The 27,282-nt window shown below is 40.4% G+C and overlaps 1 protein-coding gene across 4 annotated transcripts in view; it reads right to left on the minus strand.

The window, feature by feature from the left end:
- LOC124412479 (neurobeachin) overlaps positions 1 to 27,282 on the minus strand; it is a 243,182-nt gene that overhangs the window by 40,197 nt on the left and 175,703 nt on the right. For 2 of the 4 annotated variants that reach the window (XM_046892370.1, XM_046892368.1), the window contains exons 14-37: positions 26,301 to 26,553; positions 26,012 to 26,154; positions 25,719 to 25,909; positions 25,536 to 25,644; positions 24,550 to 24,631; positions 24,148 to 24,464; positions 23,861 to 24,082; positions 21,989 to 23,759; positions 21,740 to 21,905; positions 21,515 to 21,668; positions 21,017 to 21,196; positions 20,317 to 20,457; positions 20,072 to 20,182; positions 19,811 to 19,982; positions 17,493 to 17,852; positions 16,023 to 16,153; positions 15,044 to 15,157; positions 14,007 to 14,214; positions 13,569 to 13,907; positions 13,000 to 13,126; positions 12,788 to 12,896; positions 12,329 to 12,504; positions 11,978 to 12,252; positions 11,687 to 11,823 (exon numbers count right to left, since the gene is read on the minus strand). In XM_046892370.1, coding sequence (XP_046748326.1) covers positions 11,687 to 11,823; positions 11,978 to 12,252; positions 12,329 to 12,504; positions 12,788 to 12,896; positions 13,000 to 13,126; positions 13,569 to 13,907; positions 14,007 to 14,214; positions 15,044 to 15,157; positions 16,023 to 16,153; positions 17,493 to 17,852; positions 19,811 to 19,982; positions 20,072 to 20,182; positions 20,317 to 20,457; positions 21,017 to 21,196; positions 21,515 to 21,668; positions 21,740 to 21,905; positions 21,989 to 23,759; positions 23,861 to 24,082; positions 24,148 to 24,464; positions 24,550 to 24,631; positions 25,536 to 25,644; positions 25,719 to 25,909; positions 26,012 to 26,154; positions 26,301 to 26,553 — 5,988 coding nt within the window. The remainder of the gene's footprint in view (positions 1 to 11,686; positions 11,824 to 11,977; positions 12,253 to 12,328; positions 12,505 to 12,787; positions 12,897 to 12,999; positions 13,127 to 13,568; positions 13,908 to 14,006; positions 14,215 to 15,043; positions 15,158 to 16,022; positions 16,154 to 17,492; positions 17,853 to 19,810; positions 19,983 to 20,071; positions 20,183 to 20,316; positions 20,458 to 21,016; positions 21,197 to 21,514; positions 21,669 to 21,739; positions 21,906 to 21,988; positions 23,760 to 23,860; positions 24,083 to 24,147; positions 24,465 to 24,549; positions 24,632 to 25,535; positions 25,645 to 25,718; positions 25,910 to 26,011; positions 26,155 to 26,300; positions 26,554 to 27,282) is intronic. The other 2 variants (XM_046892371.1, XM_046892369.1) reach the window with 1 other exon arrangement.

Here is a 27,282-nt window from a genome sequence, read left to right on the forward strand (position 1 = left end):
TCTTTGAAGAAGACCGACGACTTGGAATCGGGTAAGAAGAATCCTTGGGCTTGCCGGTTCGGGTGGGTAGTTGCAGTCTGTTGCTGCTGGTCGGGTAACTTGATCGCGTTATTCGCGCGACAGAGCACCTGATCCTTACGGTGGAAGGGCCGCAACCGGCGATGAGGAGAGGATTCGTTCCATCGGGTCCCAGGTCGGGCTGCAGCGCGGCTGTTTTCCCGGAGGTATAATAAGCGTGAAGAAGATAGGGGAAGGAGATAAGCATAAAATGGTCTGGTTACCGCCGCTTCGAGGCCCGCTGCAGGTAGACCCGATCGCCGCACAACCGCGCCGGCGAAGATGAGGAAGCCCTGGAACCAGGACGCCAGGTGACGGCGGCGCCTCGGCACACATCCATCTTCGTGTCCTGCCTTCGAGTCCAGGGACTACGAAGCGCCGACTCGGCCTCCTGTCTCCGGGTCGGATGATGCGGTCCGGTCTTCGCCGGGCGAAGAGCCCACCGGAGGATAACCCCGACTGGTTCCCGCGTTATTTATTGGTAGTCTTCGTTAGGCGCAGGCCGATCTCACTCTAGCAACTCGCTGGGTCTAGGAAAGGTTAGGGATGACCTGTCACGCGTCCCGACCGGCCCGTTATCTCACTCCACGCATTGTTTTAATCTACGTGGCGCTGTCTCGCCACCCTCGACCCACCTTCCACCTTCTCGCTCTACGTCGCACGACGTCGTCTCCGTATCTTTCTACGCCAGATACCATCAAGGGTCACTTTCGTGCAGATGAGGCAGGGACCGAGACCAAGGAGAGAGGAAATCTCTGGCATGTATATCGAGGAAGTTGACACTTTCCCACATTCTCACCTAGTTTCGTCGATTCCGAAACATGACGAACACCTACCATTCGCTTCTGTTATAGTTAACTCTGATTACTGCCAGCTTGATGGCTCTTAGTTTCAAGCTGCTCGAACCGATCATCAACGAAATTCTTCAATCTACGCCTGAGGATCAGTCCGAAAACAAATACTTGGAGCCACAAGTTGAACGGGCGAGTATAGAGGCGTGTCTGTAATTGGGAATGGAGGCGCAGGTGCGGGTTCGAGAGTACAGACAGAGTATAGTGCGCGAGCTTTTAATGCAGTGGGTAAGGTGAAAGAGAAGTGGGTATATTGAACAGCTGCGGGAACCGGACGATAAAGGCGACATTGCTGCCGCTCCCTTGATCCTAGGGATTGAACCACGTCCGTATGGGCAAGATGGCTGTTTCAAGTGTGCAGCTCGGCGCGTCTTGAAATTCCACATAGAGAGCGAGATACAATTACGTTACAGGTGTCCTCGTAGCATAGGATTGAAAGAGAATCCGATGAAGTAGAAAAGGAAAAATATGAAGGACAGATCGTCGGGTTGGTGGTTTTTGAGACAGCGTCGCCTAAATCATCCTTGCTTCAAGAGAAGGATTTTTAACCGCTCGACACTTTTACACACCTCCTATAAAACAATGAATGCTATAGCCAGAAAGAGATTTCTTTCATTTATGTTTTTCTGTACTTTTTTTTTTTTTTCTTTTTTAAATTTTTTCTGCTCCTTTCTTGTTTTTGTGTTTGTTTTGTAGCCAGAGATATGCAGATAAAGAGAGCTGCCGTCCTGCACTCGGGGTCGTATATCAATTTTACTGCGACGCGACGTTGTCCTGCGGTGTTCCCGCGAGCTTCTCTACTACGGTCTTCGGCGTCAGGCCCACGACTCGACGCATCTCCGATCCCGACATCTTCAAGAAACCCTCCGCATTCGTTTTGACTGGTAGTTTAATTGGATCAGCGTCAGACTCGGCCCGGTCAAAAGAGCGTCAACGCCGACGAGAAGTAGACCTGCACAGCTTCACCGGGGCCGCGACCTCCTGGTACAGAGGCGCCAGTGATAGCCGAGAAGATAGCTAGACTCGGCCGCGCCTGCAGCAGGAGGATTCCAGGATATATATATATATATATATATATATATATATATATGCGCATATACATGTATACACAGGAACGCGGTGTCTGAGGCCGCAGGGGGCGCCGGCGCCGGCACGTAAAATCTCTGCGTTATGGGCCCTACTCGGGGTCCGTCGGGCCCCAGCCCCCCACCACGACTCGGGCAAACCCTCCTCAAAACTCTCGGATGGTCTTTGTTTTAACTTAAAGGCACGCCAACGATCTGTCCAATGATAAATGGAGAAACCAGCTCCCCCCGCGAGTCCAGAAACGGGAATCGGCTCGATCGCCGGACGCAAACGGCGTCGCACTGCAGCGCGTCGGTCAAGCCCGGGAAATTCAAAAGATGCGTTCGTTCCCAGCGTTTTCGCGATTCGAACGGAACGGCGATGAATTCACAGCAACGCACGGATGGAAAACGAAGCTCCGATTTTTTTCTGAACCTGCATCACCGTTTTCAGCGGAGCGATGTTTATAGCTGGCGTAGGTGAGCCACACGGAGACTGTCAGTCGGGCTGTGTTGGTGGGCATAATTGAATGTTTTGTATAATTAACCTGCGCCATAACTCAGCGGCCGTTGCGCCTCTAGCCGCGGGGCCAAGCCCGCTTCCCTGCATGTTCCTTTATTTTGCCTCCCTCGCCGAGCCTTTCGACCGACTAGCATGTCCGTATATTCCACACACTTTCAATACCACGTTTGTGTCTGTACTTTATGCCCATTACGGCGGACACGTAGAGTACGGAGCCTGAGCTACGTAATTAGGCAAAATGCGGATCAATCGACGTGCTATTCAGAACTGAAGTACTGGACGGGTTGCAGAATTTCAATAGCGAGCCGTGATTTCTGGTCATTTTTTTCATCATCTCGATATCCAATGTGGAGGGAAACTCTTACTAACAAGATAAAATAACATCCCTTCACAATTACAATCAACGTTATGTAAAAAGCATTGTTAAGATCAAGTCGATCGTAAATCTTTCTCCGGAATTGGGAAATACCTTGTCGCTATTAATGAACTTCGAGAAAATGGTGGCAATGGAGAACCCAGTTTTAGTATGAAGGGACAATTTGGGTCTCAAGAGGTGATCCTGAGGTTCTTGCTGGTTGAAAATCGGATCCGAGCCTCTAATTCAAAGGGGTTTAACAGGCGGTTAATCATTCCCACGAGACGTCGGTCAAAGCAAGAAGCTCGCGTCAGTTGAGCCTCTCTCACTCACTCGGACCCTTCTAGGACCCAAAGAAGGCCCTAGAGTCAAACTCGGCCTGACCTCGTCCCACCCACAATCCCGCACCCTGAAAGGCCATTCTAAACGATTTTCTACGGGACACTGTAGTCGCTCGGCTACCGTAATTCATCCTCATATTGTATCTATTATAAGCTTGTTGGTATAATAAGACTTGGTAGCTGCCCGACGGATTATCATGCCCACTTTATTAGGTTTAAAGTTCCTCAATTTTAACCCTCGACTTCAAACCGATGAACACCTTGTTGTTGAAACTGTTCAGTTATATCGCTCTTTTTTTGGAGTGAGAAAATATAATTGGTGGCAGTTGATAGATAGAAATTCGTTACAATGTAAAAACGCCAATCGTATTCGATTGTGTTTAATCCTCGCTGAATTTCATTACCAATAACATTTTATCCAAGTTTGAACGCGTATCTTCTTAATCTCTTTTTCACGCATCAAGTCTGAAAATTCCAAGGGAATAAAATATGTATTTATTACGGATGCTTTAAGTGGTCATTTAAATAGCTATATTTTAGCGAAGAATAGTCGGGAAGGCCAGTAACCTGTCGGGAAATCATACCCTTGTCAAAATAATCGCTAAATTATGGGATAGGTACGGACACGAGGTATAGTTTTAACTAGGATCCCGAGTCGAAATTTAGCGCCAAAACTTGATCCTACCAAGGTTCAAACGTACTTTGAAGGAAACTGAACCTAGAAATCATGCGTTGACCCTCGAACTTCTAAAAATTTAAGTACCAAAACCTACTTTGACGCTCTCAGTTGACGATGCGTTCAAAGTAGGGTCTAATATTGCATTGAAACAGAACGTACTTTACTACCTTTAAACCTTACGTAGGGTTTAAAGTAGGCGTTAAACTTCGACTCGGGGAGCCTCTCCGCAACATGCGGAGTCCCGTTTTTTTACTCCTATCTCCGGATTCATCGACACTTTTCTTTTCGACATACCTGTTTTCTAAGGCTGGTCCAGGTCAGCAAGATCCATCAAAACGTAGCTATGATCCCTACTAAAAGTCAGGTCTTTTAAATTTACGTCCAAAGCGTTTAGAGTGAAATTCAGTGCCATTCTCACCATGAGTTCGCAATCAGTTGCACTTAGCAAGCCAGCACAATGGAAAAAACAGCTTTTGCATCGGCTAAGAAACGAATGACGAATTTTTTCTGTTGAAATTTTTTTTTTTTTCTCCTTCTCTTTCCTCTTCGCCCTCAACTAAATATCGCGTGGCATTCACCGCGCGAAACGATAGCATCGTTTTATCGTCGTTGTGGTAGTTTCTTTAATAAATGGTAGAGCACGCGAACCAAACGGCCGAATGAGAGCCTGTATACCCGGTGAAGAAAACATTTGGAACATTATTCAAATGTGCAAAGCGCGATGCAAGCTGGACTTTTGTTACCTACGTAGCCCCGAGCCCCGAGTTCTGAGTCCTGACTTCTGACTCCTGACTCCTGCGAGCTCTTCGGCCTAATAACTTACCGAGAGTGGATACTTTAATTATAGGCTAGACTCGTACGTTTACCGAGTCGAGAGTCAAGGAGAGGAATGAACGAGAGCCTTCAGTCCGCAGTGAGAGCCCTTCTGGCCAGAACCGTATGTGATGAGGACTACCGTCGACATCAGGAACGGAAGACGCCGTTGGAGTACCGTTTCGAATTTTTCGGATCTTTTCTACCTTAGCTGGCCTCACGCACGCATTCGAAAAAGGTTTAGAATACATATAATATACATGATAATGTTTTATGGGAAAACTTTACGTTGTTCAACTTTGTTGCTCTTATCGATCGCCCGAGGAATTTTCACTGCATAATTTGACTTGTTCGTGAGTGAATTTGTTACTTTTATTTTTCTTATTTATATGTATATATACCTATATATTTATGACACGTTATTCAGCACCGCCTCCGAACCAACAAGATGGGGAGTACATATATTTGGACTCGAATTTTTTACGGTCATCGAACCACTGGAAACTGCATACGAGTATGCAGGTACGAAATGGGTAACCACATTTTATAAGGAATGACTCGACAAGTTTCATCATTATTATTCACGCCTGCAATTAATTCTATGTTATACAAATGTGAAATTATGAGATTATGATTATTGGTTAAATTTTAAACGGAAAAAAAGCTTTCCGTAAGTCACTGAGAATTTTAATCCTTGAGTTTCAACAAAATAGATACCGCACTAGAACCATAAGTAGCATTTCGCAATTACGTCTCGTAAAATATATATAAACTGTAAATCTGACGCACTGACGTATTTCGATCGACTTCAAACTTTACGAGTATCCTTTCGATTCTGTAAACGGTAAAACGTGACTGAATCAGTGAATAAATTAATACCCATTAAACGGTAAAAATATCTGGCAACAATTATCGAGGTCTACGTCTATAGGATGATGAAAATCGCGTCGCAAGCAAAGCCTGCTGCCCTGCTCTTAGGGAGGATGGTTCGTGCATCTGGAAGGTGAGGTTTATCCCGTATAAATTGTTTTCTAAAATTTTTTTCCGCCCGAATCCTCCGGCCCAATAAATATCGCATCCGTGGCGAAGAAGAGGACGAAGAAGAGAAGCGGGACCGGGCGCAGGGGAGGGGCGCTACTTATGCCGTCAGCGGTAATGACGGGGTGTGTTTGGGTTGTTTGCTTAGGGAACAGATTAGTGAATGAATCCACAGGTGGGCGCCATCCGTCACGCGGAGGATCGCCTGCTCGCCGGTCGTCGGGCCGACCGATCGTCGACCGGTCGGATGGATACTCGGCTCTCCTCACCTCTCCTCTCCTCTCTTCCACGTTTCAACGTCGTTCCACACTCGAGACCGGCGCGCCAGGTCGCGCGCCTTGGAGTGTGGGCCTTCCCCTGGGTGCCAAATGGCCAAGTTAATAACGGGCGCCCGGCGGACATCGGCCCTTCCAAAGCCGAGAAGTCCAACGGCCAAGAGCCATCCTCGGCAGCTGCTGACAGCCACGACTACTCGATGCCGGACAGTTGCCTACCACTAGCGTATCTATCATCGCCCCTTTCACGGGGCCTAATTGCTGGATACAGTTAATAATCGCCGGCTCATATACCGGACGGCCACTGCTCGCGCGAAAAGGGAAAATAATCTACCAATTATGAGGTTACAGCCGCCGGAGCTGAGAGTTAGTCGATCGGTCTGCACCTTTCGGTGCTCCGAAATGGAAAACTCCATTTTCGATATGACGTCGATGCTCTTGAAGCTTATGTATATATGAGAAAAAACCATTTCTCGTTTCTCGAACACTCAACGATTTGAACCTCTGCAGAAAGCGATGAAACGAATTGAACCTGCAAATTGAGGAAAAACCCTAAACCCTGACAAGTCTTAATTAGAAAAAAAAAAATTTCTACAACCAATTTTTTTCCCAGCCTCAGCAGTAATAAGAAGACCTCACCAACCTTGCTCGTTGCAACGTACTTCACGCGTAAAACAAGACTGAGAAAAACAGTTCCGCAAAAATTTTTCCCACGCGGAAATCCGTCATAAACAGAAATCGGCATCGACTTTTGCAACGTTTTTGCAGGTCGACGGCGGTTAGTAGCACCTCTCGAGGTCCTCGGACGAGAAGGGGGAGGAGGGCAGGCTGAGGTACGGATATGATGGAGTGCCCCAAAGATTGGCGGACCACCGGAGCAATGCCTGGGCTAATAGCAGTGATCAACGTTGTTGGTCCAGCCTGGTTCTGCCTCGTCCTGCTCCTCCTTCCCTCCCACGGAACGGTGAGACCTGCATCGTCTTCGCCAGCGCCCGGATTGATGGATGTTTACCAAACTAACCACCTAGTTGCTGGCTTCTTTGCCCGCGGGATTTCGAGGCCCAAAAGTTAAGACCCCGCCATTATTTGGTCCCCGTGTTATCGAGCCGCTTTCACACGTTCGCGAATGAATTCGGGCTTTTAATCGGGGGACTCGAGGTTTGCAGTCCGGCTGACTCATTCCTCTTCGTCGTTAAATCCGTTTATACCATTTCACCGAATTTTCGGAACGGAGATAGAAACCAGAGAAATCGGGGAAGAAAAAACAACGAGCCTCGGTAGTGTCCTTTGAAATTTATTTACGATATGCCCGACGAGTAGGACATAACTGCATACGGATCTCGTGAGCTCCGGGAAGAAGAGTCTGTGCAATAAAACGATCAGCCTCAGGTATATAACTGCGGCAGCATTGAAAATTCTCGTGTATTTAAACCGCGGCATATATGATCCTTTCTCGCGTATTATTATATTCAGCAAGGATGCTTGTATGCGGGAGGAAGCCGCGTATGTGTGACGGGTGTAAGGATTGGCCCTGCCGCAGACTTTCAGACAGAGTAATTATAGTTGCATTATTATAACGTCACTGGCAATACATCATCCACGGTATCATACATATATTCATGCCTGCGCATAAGTATACATGACCGTGATAAGAGGAAGGGCGACGTTAATTATACGCAGGTAATTGTGTTATATGTATACAATATATATGTACTATACTTGCACTTATTAACTCAAAATTTATACGGTTGGTGGTTATTATTTATTACAACGTTTGAAAAACGAAATTTAAAATACGATTATAATTTTTCCGTTACAGGATACGTTCCCTCTGTAATATTATTCGTATATTTGAAAGGAAAATATTTCGATTAAATTATTTTATACACACGAAACTAATAATTTACTTTCCCTTTAATAATTTCGGTTAAAAAATTCTTCTATAAATATTATTCTTTTTTTTTTTTTTTTTTTTTTTTTTTTTTTTTTTTTTTGAGAGCGGACGAACATTCTTACCGCCGGCAGAACATCGTTAATGATAATCAATGAAAATAATTTATCCGAAAATTTTCAACACGAGTTACTTTGCATGATTATCGAGTAAAATTCTGTGTAAAACAATTTAATACAAGAAATACAGTGAAACGTTTACTTGGCGTAGGTATATTACGAATATGAATCTGTAATCGAATATGGCGAAGAGATACAGGAAAGAATGTTTATTTCAATATTCAGCGGGGGTTCATGGCCCGACCAAGGAGTGTTTCTCAGTCCCCGACACATGCGAGCATGCGTTGTATACATGCATCTACCGGAACGGTTGGGTTTGGTATGGTTCGGTATGGTTTAGGCGCCAACAGGTTTCGGAGGCAAATGCGGGTGGGCTGGTATGCCGGTTGCCGATCTGCCTCTCTCTCACCCGATCCCCAGGGAATCCGGGTTCCCGGTCATCGGATTTAATTAATCAATCAAGTCGCGTTAGAATTTCATAACTGATCATCGAATTCGTCAAAGTTTAATATTACCGATCGATAAACGAAAGACGACGCGAAAGATCGAGTGCAGGTGTAGTCAAAATTTTACGACGAAGTGAAATAGTGAAAAATTCCAAATTCTCGGATCGAGACCTCTTCGTCTTCTTCACGTGCTGTAGAGTGCCGTACATGAGATCGATTAATAATTCAAGCACGCGGTTCGATCGTCGGTCTATCGGCCGGTACTGATCGTGAGGACGTGAGATATATATATGTATATACCCAAGGAAGAAGTAAAGAGAGGAGAGGATATATCGTGTAAACGATAAATCACGATAAATACGTTTACCCAAGCCATTATATAAAAGCCGGGGTAAGCCGCGAGAGAGGGAGAGAAAGAGAGAGAGAGAGAGAGAGAGAGAGAAGCACCGGTCAAACCTCAGCGGGGTGACCACCGCCAGACGCCGAACGCGCTTCTTCTAGTCGACTTACAATCACTTAAGCAAACCTTTAACTACTACCTTCTTAGCGAGGCCCTCTGGGTTCTTCGAACTGATTTATGCCTCGCGATTTGTTATTATATACATTCACATTATCGCAGCGCGATGCGAATTATAAACTTTTCCCACCTCCTCTCATCTCCTTTCCGTACCCACTGCGGGCAAAAATCCGTCTCTCTTTCCGCAGACGCGGTGTAATATGATATCAAGGAATTAAATATTGTTTTTAAGTGCTCGTTGAATTCTAATAGCGTTTTTAATGGACACGAACGATATCGATTCTCGTTGTTTTATTTACATTCTCATTTATTTATTTATTATTTATTAGTTTTTTTTTTTTTTTTTTCTTTTAAATCGTTTTAATTTTTCATCCGGTTCGATAACACTGTAAGTATAATCGGCCCATTACGTCACCGTTCATTGATTGGCCTCCGATGTTTCTCTGTAGCTTCAATACTGGTTCCAATACATCACTCTCTTGATAGACTCGAGTGCCGATGTAATAGAAAGTCTTAAAACAACCCACGATCATTTGTATCGCGGTTGATTTCTAATGAGGAATTATTATGCCGACGGAATTATTTAACAGGCGGCGTTTGTTTTCAGCTGCTTATAATACAGGTATCTTCTTCTTCGCATCTTCCGTCTTCCTCGCTCAATGTTTTTATTTTTTATTTTATTTTTTCTTCTTATCTTTACCTCATCAATATTCCCCCGAGGAGATTCACCGATCAAAGGAAGCGACCGCAATGAAATAAACAATTACAACAAATTTCGCGCGCAAGCTTGATACCAACGGATCCATGCGGTGAAATTCAAGGCACGTTTTACTTGTAGAAGACACAAAAAAAAAAAAAACAACAACAACAACAACAACAAAAAACCTTGCACATTTCCCGAAGATTTTACACGCAGGAAGGATTTAATTTGGAATAAAGCGATGCATTCCGGAGAATATCGCACAGCCGGAACCACGTGAGGAAAGGAGAGAGGAAGAGAAATAGAAAGAAAGACAGAAAGAGAGAAAGAGAGAGGCGCGGGTAGTCGTCTGTGAGAAAAAGTTTGAAAAAACTTGGAGGAAGAGAGAAGGCAGAAGTAGATAGATATCGGGCCCCGCGGGGGGCTCATAATTGCCGACCCTGAAGAGCAGCAGCCCCATGGGGCCCACCTCTGTTTGTTTTATTCCGTAGTTAAACAAACCCGAGAGATCTACGGGCAATATATGATAATCGTCCGTCCCCACCAGAACTACGATCTTGGGACCCCGCTTTGCCCACTGCCACCGCAGCGTCCCTCGTCCTGTGAGAAGAAGAAGATGAAGAAGAAGAGGAAGAAGAGGAAGAAGACGAAGAAGAAGCCTTTCTTCTCCCATTACAGATATTGATAGACAAGAACGCGGAGCCTGTTCAACTGACGAGCGAGCGGAGTCGGTGCTGCAGGAAGCTTTTGCCACGTCTCATCACTTATGGATCGCATTTATTCAAATTCCGTTCCCGTTCCTGTGTGATTAATATTCCTCGTTATACGAAATCGGCTACCATATGCACCGAACGTGGCAGAGACTCGTTGGTGCGCAGTTATCGACCTGATAAAATTTTTGAAACTTGGTATAGATATATACCCGGATATTGCATCTCCGCACAAATGTGTCTGCCAAGTTTTTCTACCATCCCTTTTCGTTTAAGTGTCTCCAGCAATTACTCAACTCTTCAAGAATTTCGCTGTATAGATGGTGGTTGTAGCGTGAGAATTGTTCGGACGACTTGACAATAAATTCTCGAGGAAATCGTTCGGTTTGAGGTTTCTGACCGATGAAGAAGTCTAGCGGCTACCGAATCGTGGGATATTGGGCGGTTTAAAACCCGTGTAGAAAAGAATCGCAAGTCATTCCATGGGTCTTGACGTTTCTTTTAACGGAGTGTCGGCTCCAGCAGCAATCGGACGGATCGTTCGAATGAAGACGTGAATCTGGGTATAAATGTAGCCAGGCCTTAAACTTGGGGGAAAAAACATTAATAGGCAGACACTGACCCGGGTCAACGGTCGTCAAGCTAATTGGGCCACATTTCATGGTAATTACCGATCGTACCTACACATTTTTTTTTCCTTTCAAATTTTTTGTACCTTTTCTCGGACTTCTCACATGTGCCTGAAACTCTGCGTGTAATTCATCGACGTAAACAGAGAGCGCGTTTTCACTCCACTGGCTAATGAATTTCGATACTCAATATTGTCCCTTTGTTTGGTCATTTTACTTGTTCAGATTCCAGACTGTAAGTACGCGGTGAGTATCGAAGCTCGGAAAACGACTTTATCGCGCTAGGCGAGAAGCGCGACCGTATTTCAACTAGATAAGTTAACTCGAGGCAACAGGTCGTTCCAAATGCATCTCTAATAGGCGCTATCTAAATGAGCTGAAAACGAGGTGAGTAATTAATTATCCAGATTACTCAAGGCGGATATATGTATGTATATCAGTAGGGCTGGACGGTTCCTGGAACGGCTGAATGCGCAGGTGAGCCGAATTGCGCGATAACGTTCCCGCCGGTTGACGGAAATCTATCAACGCTATGTTGAAACTCGAGACTTAGCGCCTTGCCGACAAATTCAATTGCGATACTTTAACGACTATTCGCTATATACGTATCCATGTACCTTAAAAGCGAAGTTCTTGGAAGTCCTTTGCGGGGAAAAGAATGCGTGTAAAAAAACTTACCTCAGTGTCGATTTTCTTTATTTCGGGGTCGTCCTCGTCCACCTCGAAGTATAATTCCGTAGATGTGACGGAGATGATACCCGGCGCCACAATTCCTGGTGCTATCAGTTTGCCCTTCGTGCTGATGTTCACTGGGCCTGCAAATGACGTTGAAATATTTATAGTTTTGTACCGAACAACTGTGGTGAATATTTGCAATGAAAACTTGTACCGTTATGCCAATTACAGTATGATTTGGAATAAATTCAGTTATAACTGACCCATCAGTCTTTGGCACTGAATTCAACTCACCCGTAAGGTCGTTGTCAAGGTCTCTGTCGTCCGAGAGTAATTCACTGTCGTCCATGAGGTCTGCAGATTGTATTTGCTGCTGATGAGCTCGTGAAGCAGCGAGATGAGCGTGGAATTCTTCTCGAGCTTGAAGAATCGCGTCTTCAGGTGCACCGTGTTCGAGGGCTGCCTTAAGAGTGGCTTCGGGATGACTAGAGCCCAGTGGATTGTGCACGAAACGTTTTCGCCTGCGTGCATCATCCTCCCAAGCATCTAGTTTCCAGAATTCTGCCATCCTGATGATGAATGAATAAATAATGGTTAGGGATTATCTAGTGTGAAAAGAAGGAGAAAGAGATCACTAAGCCTGACCTTGCTGCCATTGGATCCATGTAACCCCAGGCACCATGTTTGTTGGATAATATATTGCGAACTTTTTCTAAAACTCGACTTGCGATCACGTTGTCTCTTCTTCGAGCTGCCGTTATCAGGTGATCGCACATTCGCTCCTCTTCTCGACGGTCCAAAAGAGTTTGGGCACACTGCGACTGAAATACGAGTTAAATTTGATTAGTGATAAGTACTTGTGTACGGTAAAAAGATCTGAGAAAAGTATGAAATAGCAGCATATTTTATAGCAAGACGCCCCATGGTGGCTTCTTGCATGGAAGAATTAAACCTAAACTACTTTGTATGAATTTAGTCGAAGACTCGAATTGGTGAGACAAAAATTTACTACCAACGGAAGTTGTAAAATTGATTGACTAGACAATTTCTAAGCTTCACTCACGAGAGTATAATTTAGAACACATAAAGTTCGAGACTACTCACTTCGAAGTCGGCGTGTTTAAGTACGTCATCGGCTCGCATCCTGTTCAGGATGAATTCTGCCTCATTTGCTACCCGAACTATGTGATCCTTCATGGCGTGCGATAGCAGCCTATAAAAATAAGTGACATTTTCAGATTCAGTTCACGTCACATGAGTAAAATAAGCGGAGATATTTTGTCGGCGATAAAGTTGGGCTGCGACTGTTGACTTACCTTCCTTCATTGATCAGTTCAATGAAAGCAAGACCCGCGTGTTTCTGCAAAGAATTTTGCCACTCCTGCGAACACAACAGCATGACAAGTTCCACAACGGAATTGCTGTTCTTGAAGGTGGTCAATCCTAATGAGAACAGAAAAAAAAATGTAAAATTTATGCATCTTGCCAACCAGACACTATTTTATAGGTCTCTCTCAGTTCAATGTTCGGACAAGGGTACATTTTAATGTACTTTTACTGTCACTCGTTTCACGACTTGAATTTCAATTTCTCATGTCCAGACATCCATCCTACATTAAATGCATACCAATAAGGTTGACGCTGACGTTACACAAGAAGACCTTGAGACAATAAACTGAGAGTGTTATAAGTTTAAGTTATAGCCATAAAAATCTGATGCAAGTACATCGTGCAGTGTTTATTAGACGAAAAAATGTTGTATCATGATTTCTTGAGTAAAGTATTTAACGTGGATTCACGCTGAATATTAGTTGCAATCGTGGAAGATATTTGAGGAAAAAGAAACGTGCAGGTTTCATCAATTTATTTTAAACGTCACACGAACCTTTTCCCTCCATAAGCAACTCTTGTCCGTGTGAACCAACAAGAGTTTTTGACAAGAATGGTGCAAAATCCACCATAATTTCTCTGAGTAATGGGCAGACAGAGCCCAAGGCCATTTCGAGCTTTTGAGTGAGAGAAGCTTCCCGCGATGGTGTTGGTATAGGAAGGTGATCAACCAGGCCTTTAATTGGCAGATCGTCAGGTCGTGGCGATGTCGCTGTCATCATCAATCGATCTGGCACTCGTACAACCGATATTTCAGCTGTTGGCTTTTCACCACGTTCAGTATTGGCCAACATTTCCTGGTCTAGGACATTGCCTTCATTGTCAGGAATGTTGCCTGAAAAGAACGAAAAAAAACAATACATAAAATAGGGGGATCGAACAAGATTATTAATTAATAACAAGCCGAAACTTGTGTTGAAATTATTTTTCTCACCCCGCGAGTGAGCAATGTTATGAATATTCCGGGGATCCTCTCTTGGATTTGTAGCAGAAATGGAATCTCCATCCTCGTTCAGATTGACATCAGTCCAAGCATCTTCGGAGGAATTTAGCTTGTTTTCGTTATCAGTAGTTGCTTCCGAGGGGCTAGGGTCTGCCGTCATATTACTCTGGTGTATTGTTTCTTCGCTTGAGTCGTTACTCTAGTAAAGAATGAATAAGATAGGATTTAAATTTAACACTTGGTAGTTGATTGAATTTCAAGCCTCGGTGATATCATGGAAAATCTGTTTGCCTTAATCTTTCTTTGTTCCATCGATCTGTACGTAAGTGATTGTGTAAACAAGTTGAAAATAGCATCGTGTAACACCCTAAAATTTTACGATGAACAAAAATAAAATTCAGTAGTCGTTCCAGTAGTTCAGCACGAATATGTCGATCGTTTGCTCACATCTTATACAATAGTTTGATGAATTGAGAAGGATAATCGCAACTGGTATCTGCAAAGTAAACTTTATATACCCTACTTTGACGTTATTCCGGGCAGAAGCATGTGATTGTATTACTGTAACTAATCCTCGAATTCCTTATACAAGACATTCAACTAAATTAATTATTGTATTAAACTTCTATAATATGGTAATCAATTAATTTCACTCTGAAATTACTATATATACCTATAAATTGTAAACGAATATCCATGCGATTAGTGATACACATCTCATACAAAAACCGTTAGTTAAACACAAATAGAATAAATAACGCACTTCATTGCTATGTAAGCCTGAAGAAGAAAAAACTTACTTTCGATACAAGTATAAATCTGTGTACGTGTGATATTTATTTACATAATGTAGAAACTGATAACTTCGTGCAAAATTCAATGGTAATCAATCGAAAAATAAAACTTTGAATTGAATTCCGAAAAATTATTATGATTGTTTAGGTAGACTTTGAAGCAGCTGTAGCAAAGTTTTTAAAAATTTTCGCCATCTTTTTTAGGAACATAGAATCCAACCAAATTTTTTATACCTGAATATTTCGTGGGAGTGGCTCAGGTCTTGGAGCATAGCCAAGCGTAGAGTCAGGTAAGGCGTAATTGTCCTCCAGGATAGTCCGTGACCGAGGTACGCCACTATGACCTCCCTTCAGAACCGGTAGTTAGTACGCATAGCAATGCAAGCAAAGGAAGTTATCAGATAAGTCAAAGAAAAATGCCGTACCTGCTTCAGTAAATAAACCAGACTTGTTGACCGATTCAAATGTTGTTCTTCGATAGATAGTTCTTTACAAAACCAAATCATTTTTTTTTTTTACTCCCAATCCCAGTGTAAGTATAAAAATTAATTACACATTCACGTCGTACTATTCTACACATAAGATGCTCACTATGCTGCATTAATTACTTAATTGAGACAACGATTTTCTATCTAAGTATTAATAAGGTTTTAATTACAACCGGAATACTTCAATTTCTCATCTAATATGGTCGATTAACTATATCACAGAATATTATAGGAACAGAGAGGAAAGTTTGTCAAATAGTTTCTAAGCTAATTAAGTCAATCTGTTTCTAATGCACTAGTATAATTAGTCCAAAAATTATTACTTTTTATTAAACCGGTAAAACTGCAGTTTTAGAACTGTCATGAAAAGTTTATAGAGATACGATAGCTTGATTTTTGTTAAATATCTCTGTCGTTAGCATGACGATTTGAATTGTATGAAAATTGAGTTTCGATGCATAATATACATAAAATTTTAATAAAGAAACCTAGTAAAACTGCACACGGCTTGCAGACAGATGAATATGTATATCTGTTTCTTTGGAATCATTTAAGGACTCATGCAGCTGACATGATTATTTATTCTGTGCACAATATATAATAAACATATAAATATGTGAGACACATTTAAAAAATTTGGAGAATGAAAGAGATTGTGTGCACACATAAAGTAGTTATCGTGGTGGCGCTAGATATTAATCCAAATATTCGATTACGTGAATTACCTTTATGGATGCGGGACCACTCGAGGAAACTTCATGGTCAGCCAATATGGAAGAATTATTTTCACCGACAATGATAACTTCATATTCGCCATCATCTTGGGAACCAGACTGACTCATGACACCGCCGCTTCCTATAATATGTATAATGCGTGGGTAAAATTATTAATAAAAAATCGATCACTTGTACATCAATCTCAGGGAAATTACAGGGACGTTTGTCATGCTGTAAATTTCACAAATACGCAATTCGATTACACAAATAAATAATTCGAGGACAACGATCAGAAATTGTCATATTGATTATGTTCAATCGGGGATATGTTTTTTTTTCAAGGCTGGAAGATGTAAGAATTCTATGAAGAAAAGGCTGAAAGTACATGGGTTAACTGGACTTGAAAAACTAGCTCATTTATACACATCTGTGGCTCAATCCAAGTAATTACTATCATTACCGGACTGAAACACCATCAATACGGTGTAAAGTAAATTCACATGCAACTTGGCACTAAAATAATGGACCAAAGCAAGTAATTACAGTCGATGTATTGCAAAAATAACATGCGCATGCAGTTACATAACGGAACAAAATTCAACTTACATTGATTTAGAAAAGTGAAATATTCTACAGGAACAGTGGTACATGGTAGTACATTTTTCGGTCACCTTGCTGTATAGATGTATGTACTTCACGTTGCAAATGAAAATCAGAATCGTGGTACGATACTATCGCGGAACGGACCAGGTTTAGTTGATTCAAGATATACTAAAATAACGCAATCGTTGGAAAAAAATTGTCTGGTTCGTTACTCAACTGTATTTTCGTGTTAGTAGAATCAATCGATATTGATTTCGACTAGAATTATTTGATTTCTACATACTTGACGCTTAATTTTCTGCTTGAAATCAGATTGTAAGTGGCAACAGGGCCTATGAATTGATGATTGGAATATAGTATTCCAGTATACTATCTAAACACCACGTCACTTCCAAAATGTGTAAGACTGTATACTGCAGGTTTTCAGTCTAAAGAATTTAATATTGACTAAAATCATTTACTTTAGACCAGTGAGTTTTTTAAAAGTTTTTAAAGTCCTACTCGTGTCGTTCACCATTGATATATTTCTACTCCAGTTTGAATAATTTATTTGCAAATCTATATTCCACGCGTGTTTGGTAGATCATTTGTAGTGAAATTTACAATAGCAACAAGCTGCCGCTGTTTGTTTTTTTTTTTATTACAGAAAAAAAGAGGATAGGATGGGATTATCAAAACTACAGTATCGCAGTATTTAAAACAAGCCAAAATAATAATAACGACCATAATAACCAGATGTAGGAGTAATAAATACAGTAATAATAATAACAATAACAATAACAATAATAATAATAATAATAACACGAAACCAAAATTCATTCTGTACTCAGAGGGAGCGAAGACGAGCAGTTCAAGGAATATGTACGAGCAATTACCTTGCAGACCGACACCAGAATTTCTATGATAGAGATTTCGGGGCTGATCGATATGCTTCTGAAGCGTATGATGGTGATTGTTGTTATTATGGTGATGATAATGATGATGGTGATGGTAGTTATAGTTATTCGAGTGATGGTTCGAGGAGTGGTTATTGTGGTTATTCGGGAGATAATAACTGGATGGGGGCTGGCGACTAGTGTGCCTGGCAGCCGGTGGTAGTGGGTGCTGGTGGTGGTGCTGGCTGGTGTGGTGGTTCGCATTGGCGTTGGGGTGAGACCCCGGGAGGAACTGAGGGTACACATGGTGAGACCACTGTGGAAACAGTGGTCGCCCTCCTCCACCACCACTCCCATCTGCTGCGGAACCACATTATCCACCTTTACTTTCGTCCTTCTTTTATTTCCAAGCTACGTGCTAATTCTCTCATTCTACTATGCCAGGTACAGAGTCTAGTCCTATTCAGCTCCACTTCACAATATTGAACCAATGGTGGAAAAATAATCATGACAATTAAGCGATTATGGTTTTCTCAATGTTTGTCAATCTTTTTCATACCAATATCGAATCAACAGTGCCAGTATTGATCGAATGAAATTTTTTTCACCATCATTAGAAAGCCATTTCATTCAATTTTTTGCACTTCTGACTGTATGTGAATGATAAAAATTGAAACAAAGCAATAAATGAAGTTGAACTGTTATATAAGAAATAATATTGAAGAGACACCAGAAAAGAACACCCGTTTAAAAAGAAGTGTAAGAATTTTGCCGTCATCAAAAGTAATTTATTTTAAATGAAGACTCTTAAGTTGAATTCTTGAGATAAGAATTTTACATGGCAAAGTGGGAAAATCATGGAGACTATAAGGGCAAAGGGCGATGATTGAAAAGACGATGCGCTGTTTTGATTACTCTTACTAAAGAACCTTTTATCCTAAGATTTTTTCACTTTCAATATAGTTTCAACAGATGGTCGAATACTCCAAATTCACGGATGTTTGAATTTTCTGAATAAGAAGCTTCAACAAAACTGTTTTGGAACCAAATTGTGACAATGAAATAAAATCGGTTATACAGTTCATGATGTACGTGATGTTATGAACCGATGGAGAGTAATATTCAAAAATATATTGGTAAATGAGTGCAGACACATTCGACAAACATCAAAACTCTCACTGTCAGATACAGATAAGAAGATAATATTTATATCTACACCAGTGCAACCACGCATGCTGTTCTACCATTTGGAGTAAAGTGTTAAAATGTAATGTTCGTTTATCACTAGTGCAATTGTGATTTTCTATTACTACCTAATATTATTTTCTTCTATAAGAATATCAGATTCTTTCATTCAAATAATCAGTAGAATGACGAGTTTTTCTTCAAGGAAGTGGCGAGACAATGATAATGCACCTTTGCCATTTTTTTCGTACGAATTCATAGAAAAGAAAATGTGTTGATGGGTGTGGTACATTCAGTACATCAATTGGGTATGTGTGCAGTATATAAAAAAGTTTTATATCGATGTTAGTTCACACAAAGTGTTAGAGGTATACTAGTTTTTGTATCAATTCAAAATCAGCAAGGACAAAAGGTGAAAACCATTTTAGTCTACACACATGAATAATATCTGAACTACTGGTTCGTTGCTCTGCTGGTGCTTGCATTGGTGAAACACTTTGATACATGCGGTTACAGAAATTGTAATCATGCCGTATTTTTAAGTGATGGCAGAAATCAAATTAAACAAACCTGATTACACTATGGAAAGTATAATTGTTGACAATATCTCAAATTAGATGGGAAATTTATTTATCTGACACGTAAGAGTTTTGACTAATCATAAGAAGAAAGAAGATATTCTCCTTGTATGAGTACTTGTTTATGTCGCTTTAAAAAAAATAAAAAAACAAAAACAATTCGTACGTTAAAGGCATATTTCAATCACTATCGTAAAAAAATACTAGATTTAAAAATTAAAAGAGCAAAAAACTGATAGAAATGACCGAGAGAATAAATGGTTCGAAATAAAAAAATAATATGAATCACCCACACAAGTCAATCAAATGAGGAACGTATCTATTATTAATAACATAGCATTGAGTGATTAGTTAATTTTTGTAAATTAAATGGTGAATTATGAAATAGATTTAAACCACAAAATTGCGTTGATAACCTCTGTTGAAATTTTAATTCGTAATTTCATTGAATGAGGTAACTATTCAGCACGTTTAAAAATGTTAAATCAAATATTTTTATTCAACGCAGCAGATTAGTAATCGATTTTATATAGCAATAATAAGAGAGAAACTGACCTGACGGACTTCCGGGCCTAATGTTAGTTCCATTTGTTTGTACATTTTGAACTGGGCTTGGTGGTCGTTGAGGGATCGGTGGTTCCAGTATGTCGCGATATTTAGATACCATTAGTACAGAGATGAAGTAAACTATAGCGAGGGACAGAAACTGAGCCTGCTTGGTTTCTTCCTGGAACGAGGTATGAAATATTCAACAAGTTTTGTAAAGAAAAAATCGTATGTTTCAAAATGAAGTATGTACGTAAGAAAGAAACTTACAACATCTCTGTAAATAACAGCTCTTAGGCGATTAACATCCATATCCTGCAACAACTTTTCAGGATCTTTGACCGGACTTAGCTGCTGAGTTGCCAGCTTGTCCAAAACAATCTGAAAATGAACCGAATTTTAAATAAGTTCAACGCAAGTCTGAGTAATGTGTGAATAATACGTGATATGAGCATAATAAATGCAATTAATTGTTTCTATTTTAGATGGAAAACGTTTGTGTTAAGATAACGTACCGTAGGCGAGGTCTGAGCTCCTCTTATGAGCGACTGTATGTGCTGTGATTTATTACTAGAACCGATCTGCCGACCTAACATGCTGTAAGGTCTGCCACGTTCTTTACACTCTAAGCAGTTTCTAACAGCACATGTACAGACCTAAACAAGCAATATATTAGATAATTACACATAAAAACGTATATAAAAATCGACGAAGGCTACTGATTAATTTCATTATCAGATCTACCTATTCTAAGTAATATTTCCTGGTCGATTTTAAACCCCTAAGTAAATCTAGTGCATTGCCTCGTTTAGAGTTTTTTTCATATACAATTCTAAACTAGGTACAGATTCATCATACTCAAAAATGCACAATAATATAAACGATCAAAGAAATGTGAAGTACACCACTGCACACGATGTGATACTAAGATAAAAGATATAAGTTCTTATTTCAATATTCACCAAGCAAAATTGCTTTCAAAAACAACTGTTACATAGTGCTACAGGTCAGGATCAACAAATTGGAATTGAAGTCAGCTGTTTTCGATATTCAGTAGAAATACTGCGGCTATATTGTACAAATTAAAATTGTAAAAAATTTACAGATGTTGTAATAAAGATTTCAAACATGTACAGAACTATGCGAGTATTTGAGATTTTTTTTTTTTTCGTTTCTGATATGAAAATAATTTGAAAAACATAAATAAATACAAACCAATCGTAGACATTGCCGTAGGATTCCACCGCTGGACATATTTTTCTCTGCCTCTAGTTCTCCAAAATTTAATGAACTAGCGAAAATGAGTACGTCGGCCATATTGACTAGTCTTTGCAGAAAGGAAACAGCTACCTCAATTGGCATACCCTGAGTCGGCTCTATTACATCCAGTTCGCTCTAACAGAATTATTTGTTTATTAATGATTAAAAATGAAGAAATATATACTTGTTTAGCTTTTCTTGTTTTATGTGTTTTGCTTCAGAATTTTTTCATAACAATCTATTCGTCGCGCAAATCATTACATTTGTAAATACTTTAATGCAAAACAGGTAATGGCTATGCGACTACTATAGAATAAATAAATGTATTGCTCAAGTATTGAAAATGCAAGATACAGGTATTCTAAATTAAGTTTTCAGAGAGAAAATAAACTGCTGTTATGAAGTAATAATTAATGATGTATTGAAATGAAACATTAATTCATGGATACTCACATTAGGCGAAGTCGCAGATGCAAGTAACGGAAGGAGACCACCGCAGGCTATTATAAGATTGTCAGCAAGCTGAGATATCAAATGAACAGTATTCACTACGAATATAGCATTCTCACTGCTGTTCACAAAGTCTAATACAGACTTTGTTGAATGGCTGCAAGGGGGGAGGTGAAAATCAGTTAATATAGATTATACATAATTCAAAGTCTTTTTTACACTACGTACCTTCTCCAGACTTGAATGTCAGTTTCCAGCGAAAATAGAACATCTGAAAGTAATCTCTGGTGTATGTACGACCATTTGAACTCGGGTATCCTGAATGGAGGTCGCGTAGGGCCTGGACTGAACATCGGTCTTGTGGAAGGGTTTCCTTGCTTTGCTCGTTTCGACTCTAAGGATGAAAATAAATTTGATCGATCATTTGTGAGTTATGAAATAGATAGGTGGTATCTCTTGACGAGTAATTTCACGCACCAAAGTGATTGGGGTCTACTTGTGTCGATGTTGAGGCACTCCTTGGTCGCTTTTGAGGTGACGACATCTTACGCAAGGGAATGGGCAGAGAAGGTGCGTCATCCATACTTCCATCAGTGATAGTCTCAGAGGGAACAATTGGTAGGCTGGATCTGCGATGAGCATCTATGTGATCTGTAGTTAAGTTATTCAACAACTGATCGTCAGTCGCAATAGTTTTAGAACTAACAATTTTAGGCACACCGTCGGGTAAATTTTTTGTTGCATCACAGACCGTCGATATTGTTGGAATATGCTGCTTAGGATTTGGCACTTGAGTCACATTACCTACAGAACTTTGAACGTCACTAATATTAGAAACACTATCTGCTATTTTTATCGTTTCAGTCCTCACTGGAATGTCTGCTTTATTATCACTTATGCTAATAGAAACATTGGACGGTTCTCCTGAATGTTCATCATTTACCTCTTCTTTTTCTTTTTCTTCATCGCCATTATCATTACCATTAATAACAGCACTTTTATCTTCTATTACAGTCTCCACCGTGCTATTATCGCCCTTCCTTCTTAACTCACTATCTGCTACCGATTCCAAATCATTACCCTCCACATCTATTTTCTCTTTACACGCTTCAGAGGTTTCTATTACACTAGTTGAGCAAATAAGACTTTTTACATTTTCAGCGCTTTCATCTTTATTTTCTTCGTCAGTCTTCACGCCAACGCTTCCATCATCACCTTCGGGTATTTCTTCTTTGCTAACATTCTCCTCCTCAACCGACGGAGTTTTTACAATGTCTTCAATGACTTTGTTCAAATCATCCTGATTCAAACTGACTTTGACCTCTTCGTTTTCTATAATATCTTCACGATCTTCCGTCAAAGGTTTTTCCACATCCGTACTAACTTTCGATTTGTTTTCGTTAACAACCGGATTTTCAGATTCCAGTTCCTCATTGAGGTTAGCTTTTTCAAGCGAAGGCGTGGTAACTGAGTCTTTGGTAGATTCGACAGATTCTTCATGCTCATTAAGAACAACTATTTCCTCTGCGTTTTTTTCAATAATACCTTCATCGCTAGTATGATTTTCGGGTGTTTTATTCTCTTCGAACTGCTCATCACTCTCATTTTCTCCCATTTGCTCAGCTTGAGCCTCTGTTGTTGCTTCAGTTTCAGTTTCACCCTCTTTTTTTGATTCGTCAAATTCATCTTCTGCGTCTCCTTGAGACCCTTTTGACTTCACTTCTTCCTCGATTTTGGATTCAGCATCTTTAGCCAAGGTTTCATCATTGTCTTCTTCATCAATGGGCGTTATTGCTGGACTGTTATCTTCTCTTACAATCGATGGAGAACCCGCGTCACTCTGTGACTCCTGAGTGTTGGTGATAGTTTCTTTCCTTGTTTCTTGCATCATTGAATCTGGGCTGGAACTTTCTATTTTATGAACATCACTGTACAAATCGCTAGAGCTTTCAATAGATATAATCTCGCTAGTTTCATGCGTTGTTGGTAACGAAATTGGTTCACTGTTCGCCTCCTCAAGAATAGTCGGTGTGTCGGAATTATTTTCCCGAGCTGTTGTCGGTGTTTCTGGTTTGTCACTTAGCCGGGAATCTAACGACACTGCCTCACTAGATTGCAATGTATCCAACGTTTCACTACGAGATTTGATTAAAGCTGGACTTCCATCACTCTCTGTATTGTCTATTGAATTGAGATCGCAGCTGCATGATTCCTCCAAACGATCAGCCGCGTCTGGGTTGTCAAATTCCTAAAAACGGTAAAATTTTAAGGACGTTAACATTTATTGGACAATTTTCGAATGCGTTTAAAATAAAAATTTCTACACTAACAAGTGAAATAAATAATAACCTTGTAATGTTCTTCCGAATTCGGCAAGGTAGGCTGCTGAGCATTGGTCCAAGGTATTGGTCTAGTGTATCCATTATTCCCAGAGTGTTGTTGATCCCATCCTGATATTGTGCTGATTGGCCTCTGCTGGCGCAGCTCCGGATCCGTTATATTGTCCGACCTCTGACGCTCGTAATGTTCGTACATTTGTGCAAATTGCAATTTGAACTCTTCATATGACACCTAAAATATTCAATCAACAGCTTGTTATATTTCTCTAAATTCCATGGTAAAAATTATGCACTTACTTTTGAATGGACGATGGCCAAAGTATCGACCCAGACACGCCATCCTCCATACTCGTGTTTAATAGCATGATGAAGAAGCATGCGAAACAACGAGTAAACCATATCCGAAATCTTTTGTTCCTCTGCATTTTTTGGGTGTATGTAAGCCATTGCGATCAGCCACTCTTGCCATACAGACATTTGCAAAACGGTCCGTCGGTTTTCACGATTGTTATTACAGAGCAAAGTCATGTCCGAAAGAAACAGTTTCTTCACTTCTAGCAACTGTTCCGTTTGTTTCGACTGCCTCACCAAAGTTGCAACGACTTTTAGTATCACTAAGAACGGGGTAATAATATTATAAATCAACTAATTCTAATCCAGACAATACTTAGAATCGGATAAGACATGCTTGTAACTTACTTGGATTTTCCAATCGGTAGAGCGACTCAGGCTCAGGATGTCGAGTGTACAGAATTTGTTGACTTATATGTTCAGTCATGATCTGTAACAAATTATGTTAAACATTAATTTTGAATTGGGTTTTCTGGACCGTATAAGATATACGTGGGTATTTTCGCAGTGTCATCGCTCGTCAAATTCAAAACATAAAAATAACGTTTCGTCTCTTTGGGGGGGGAGGGGTCCTCAGAGTGTAATTTATTAAAAGAAAAAAAAAACAAGCTTCGTACAAAGTAATAAAAAACTTATTACATCCGTAAGCAGAAATATAGACAAAAAAGCATAATACGAATAGAAAAGCAGAGAGAAGAGAACAGGAGAAAAAAGGTACAACAAAACTGCTTAGGTGCCCGTTAATAAATACATCGATATGAAAGCAAGTCGGAATGAACGCCAGATCATCATCTACAGAAAAGTAAAGACGAATTGTGTTAGATTCCCGTTTTCATCGTTTTATGGATACAAAAGTGAAAACATTTTCATTGTTTTACGAATCCTAACACAATTCGTCTTCACTTTTCTGTAGCTGACGACCTGGTGTTCATTTCGACTTACTTTCATCTCGATGTACTTATTAGCCAGCACCTAATTAGTTTTAGTGTATAAATGAATATCAGTTCACTTTTGTCTCTTCTTCTCTCCTCTCGCCTTTCTTACTCGTATTAAGCTTTTCGGCTCAAAAATGTAGTAACCATGCCGTTACTCTGTATCAAGTTTCTTTTTTTCTTGTAATAAATTATAATGTAAAGACCCCCCCCCCCCCCCTCCAAAGCGCCGAGACGTCATTTTGATGCTGTTAATTTGATGACCAAGGACACCGAGAAAATACTTACGCTGAACATTAAACCTGATAGGAAATATAAACGTGATGACGAATACGCAGATTAATTGCAAGAGAGAATATTGAAGGCGACTCTCAACTATGTCAATGAATATCGTATCTGTACCTCGTAAAGAACGTTGTATGTTGGCAGGGACAGAGTCTCTTCATTCAGCAACAGTCTTTCAGCCAATAATGTATAGAGATTATGCGGACTCATGACATCGTACTTTCTCCTGGAGGAAAAGTTTCCTTAGTATTTTGAATATCGTGAAATAAAAATGGATGACGTTTGATATTAAATCCTTACTTATGCGTACTACGGCTCAAGAAAAATCCGAGCAATTTAAGAGCTTGAAGACGTATTAATTGACTCTCGGCAGCCAAGAGCTTGAAAATTGTTCGCACTCCTTGTTTAGCGTCAAAAGCAGGCACCATGGATGACGGATGTTCCGACATCAGAGATATCAGCATTTGCAGAACGTCGTGCAAATTGTCATCCTGAATGTATGTGATTGGAGGCAAATCAGTGGTTGCAATTGGAGAAATTAGTGAAATATGGCAAATGGAAAAAAATATATACATATATAGAAAAACGCTCACCTCATGCATCGTTGTTAAATAATTAAGAATGCTCTGCAGCTCGTCATCCTTCACGCCGTTTCCTATCATTATCAATTGCTTTAAAAATAACAAGATGTACGAACGTATCGTCAAAATGTCCTTCTGCTGTGGACGGGGTCCGTCTAAAAATTGATTAATCGAAATAATTAGTAACTATGGGAAAATAATGTGTACTTTTTTCTTCCCCCAAAGCCCTTGAACATCATCCTGTAAAATTGACGGCATTAAGGCGAAATAACTGAGATGCATAGTGAAATAAACCACATACCCAGTCCCTTTGGTGTAATGCCGCTCTTTGCTCTTGGATTAGCTACCCAGTAGTAATACTTTAGAGTGTGTACGGTTTGCAGCACTGTTGATACTCTTCTGACGTTTGAATATATTTGGGTATCGCTGAGGAATTCGGTTGCCAGGTATGAGTACAGGCGAGATTGTACTGGTGCCGGAGTGTAAATCCATAAGGCAGGATTAAAGAGGACATGGTCCAGCAGCTGCCATGTCAGGAATGAAAAGTAAAACAACTACATCACCATGGATCTGCCTGTCCTTAGGACACACCAATCTAGCCGACTTTTAATTTTCTTTTTTTTTCCATCAACTTGATTAAATATTTACGTCAATGCGGTAAATAAAAAATATTGTATTTTTATTTCAATCTCTTAATGCCAGTTTGCAAGTGATTAATTTTGGTTCAGATAGTGAAAATTATTCGCGATTTATATTTTCCACGAGAATTCGCTGATACAGATTGGATAATTATACACAAAACGACATATTATATCAATATGAATTACAGGACTTAAGCCACAACGAATAGAAGAGTTTACAAGTGGTAGACATTCAACATTCAACATGTTTGACATAATGGCTACTATTGTTGGTGACGATTCGTTAAAGTAAGGGCAAGATGAAGGATGATGAAAAAACGTGATTGAATTTAAGTTTTAACTGCAAAATGCGCGTCAAGAAAACCAAATCCAGATGCACAAAAGAGACTCGGTCAGCAGATCAGCAAAACGATGTAGAAAAAATAAATTTTACAAGCAGTCGCAGAGTAACAATTGAAATAAAGAAGTAGAGAATAATCAAAGCTAGGGAAACTTTTCAAGTGCAATACAGAGAACTGCAATACATTTGCTTCAGGAGGAAGTCTTCCAATTGAAATAAATCATTGCGATTCATTAGCGATCCGAATACGCCGATTATACTCTCGGCAATCAATTATTTTAATTCGTCTACAGAAATGGAAA

The sequence above is a fragment of the Diprion similis genome, chromosome 11 (assembly GCF_021155765.1).
Source record: "Diprion similis isolate iyDipSimi1 chromosome 11, iyDipSimi1.1, whole genome shotgun sequence".
NCBI classification, from domain to species: Eukaryota; Metazoa; Arthropoda; class Insecta; order Hymenoptera; family Diprionidae; genus Diprion; species Diprion similis.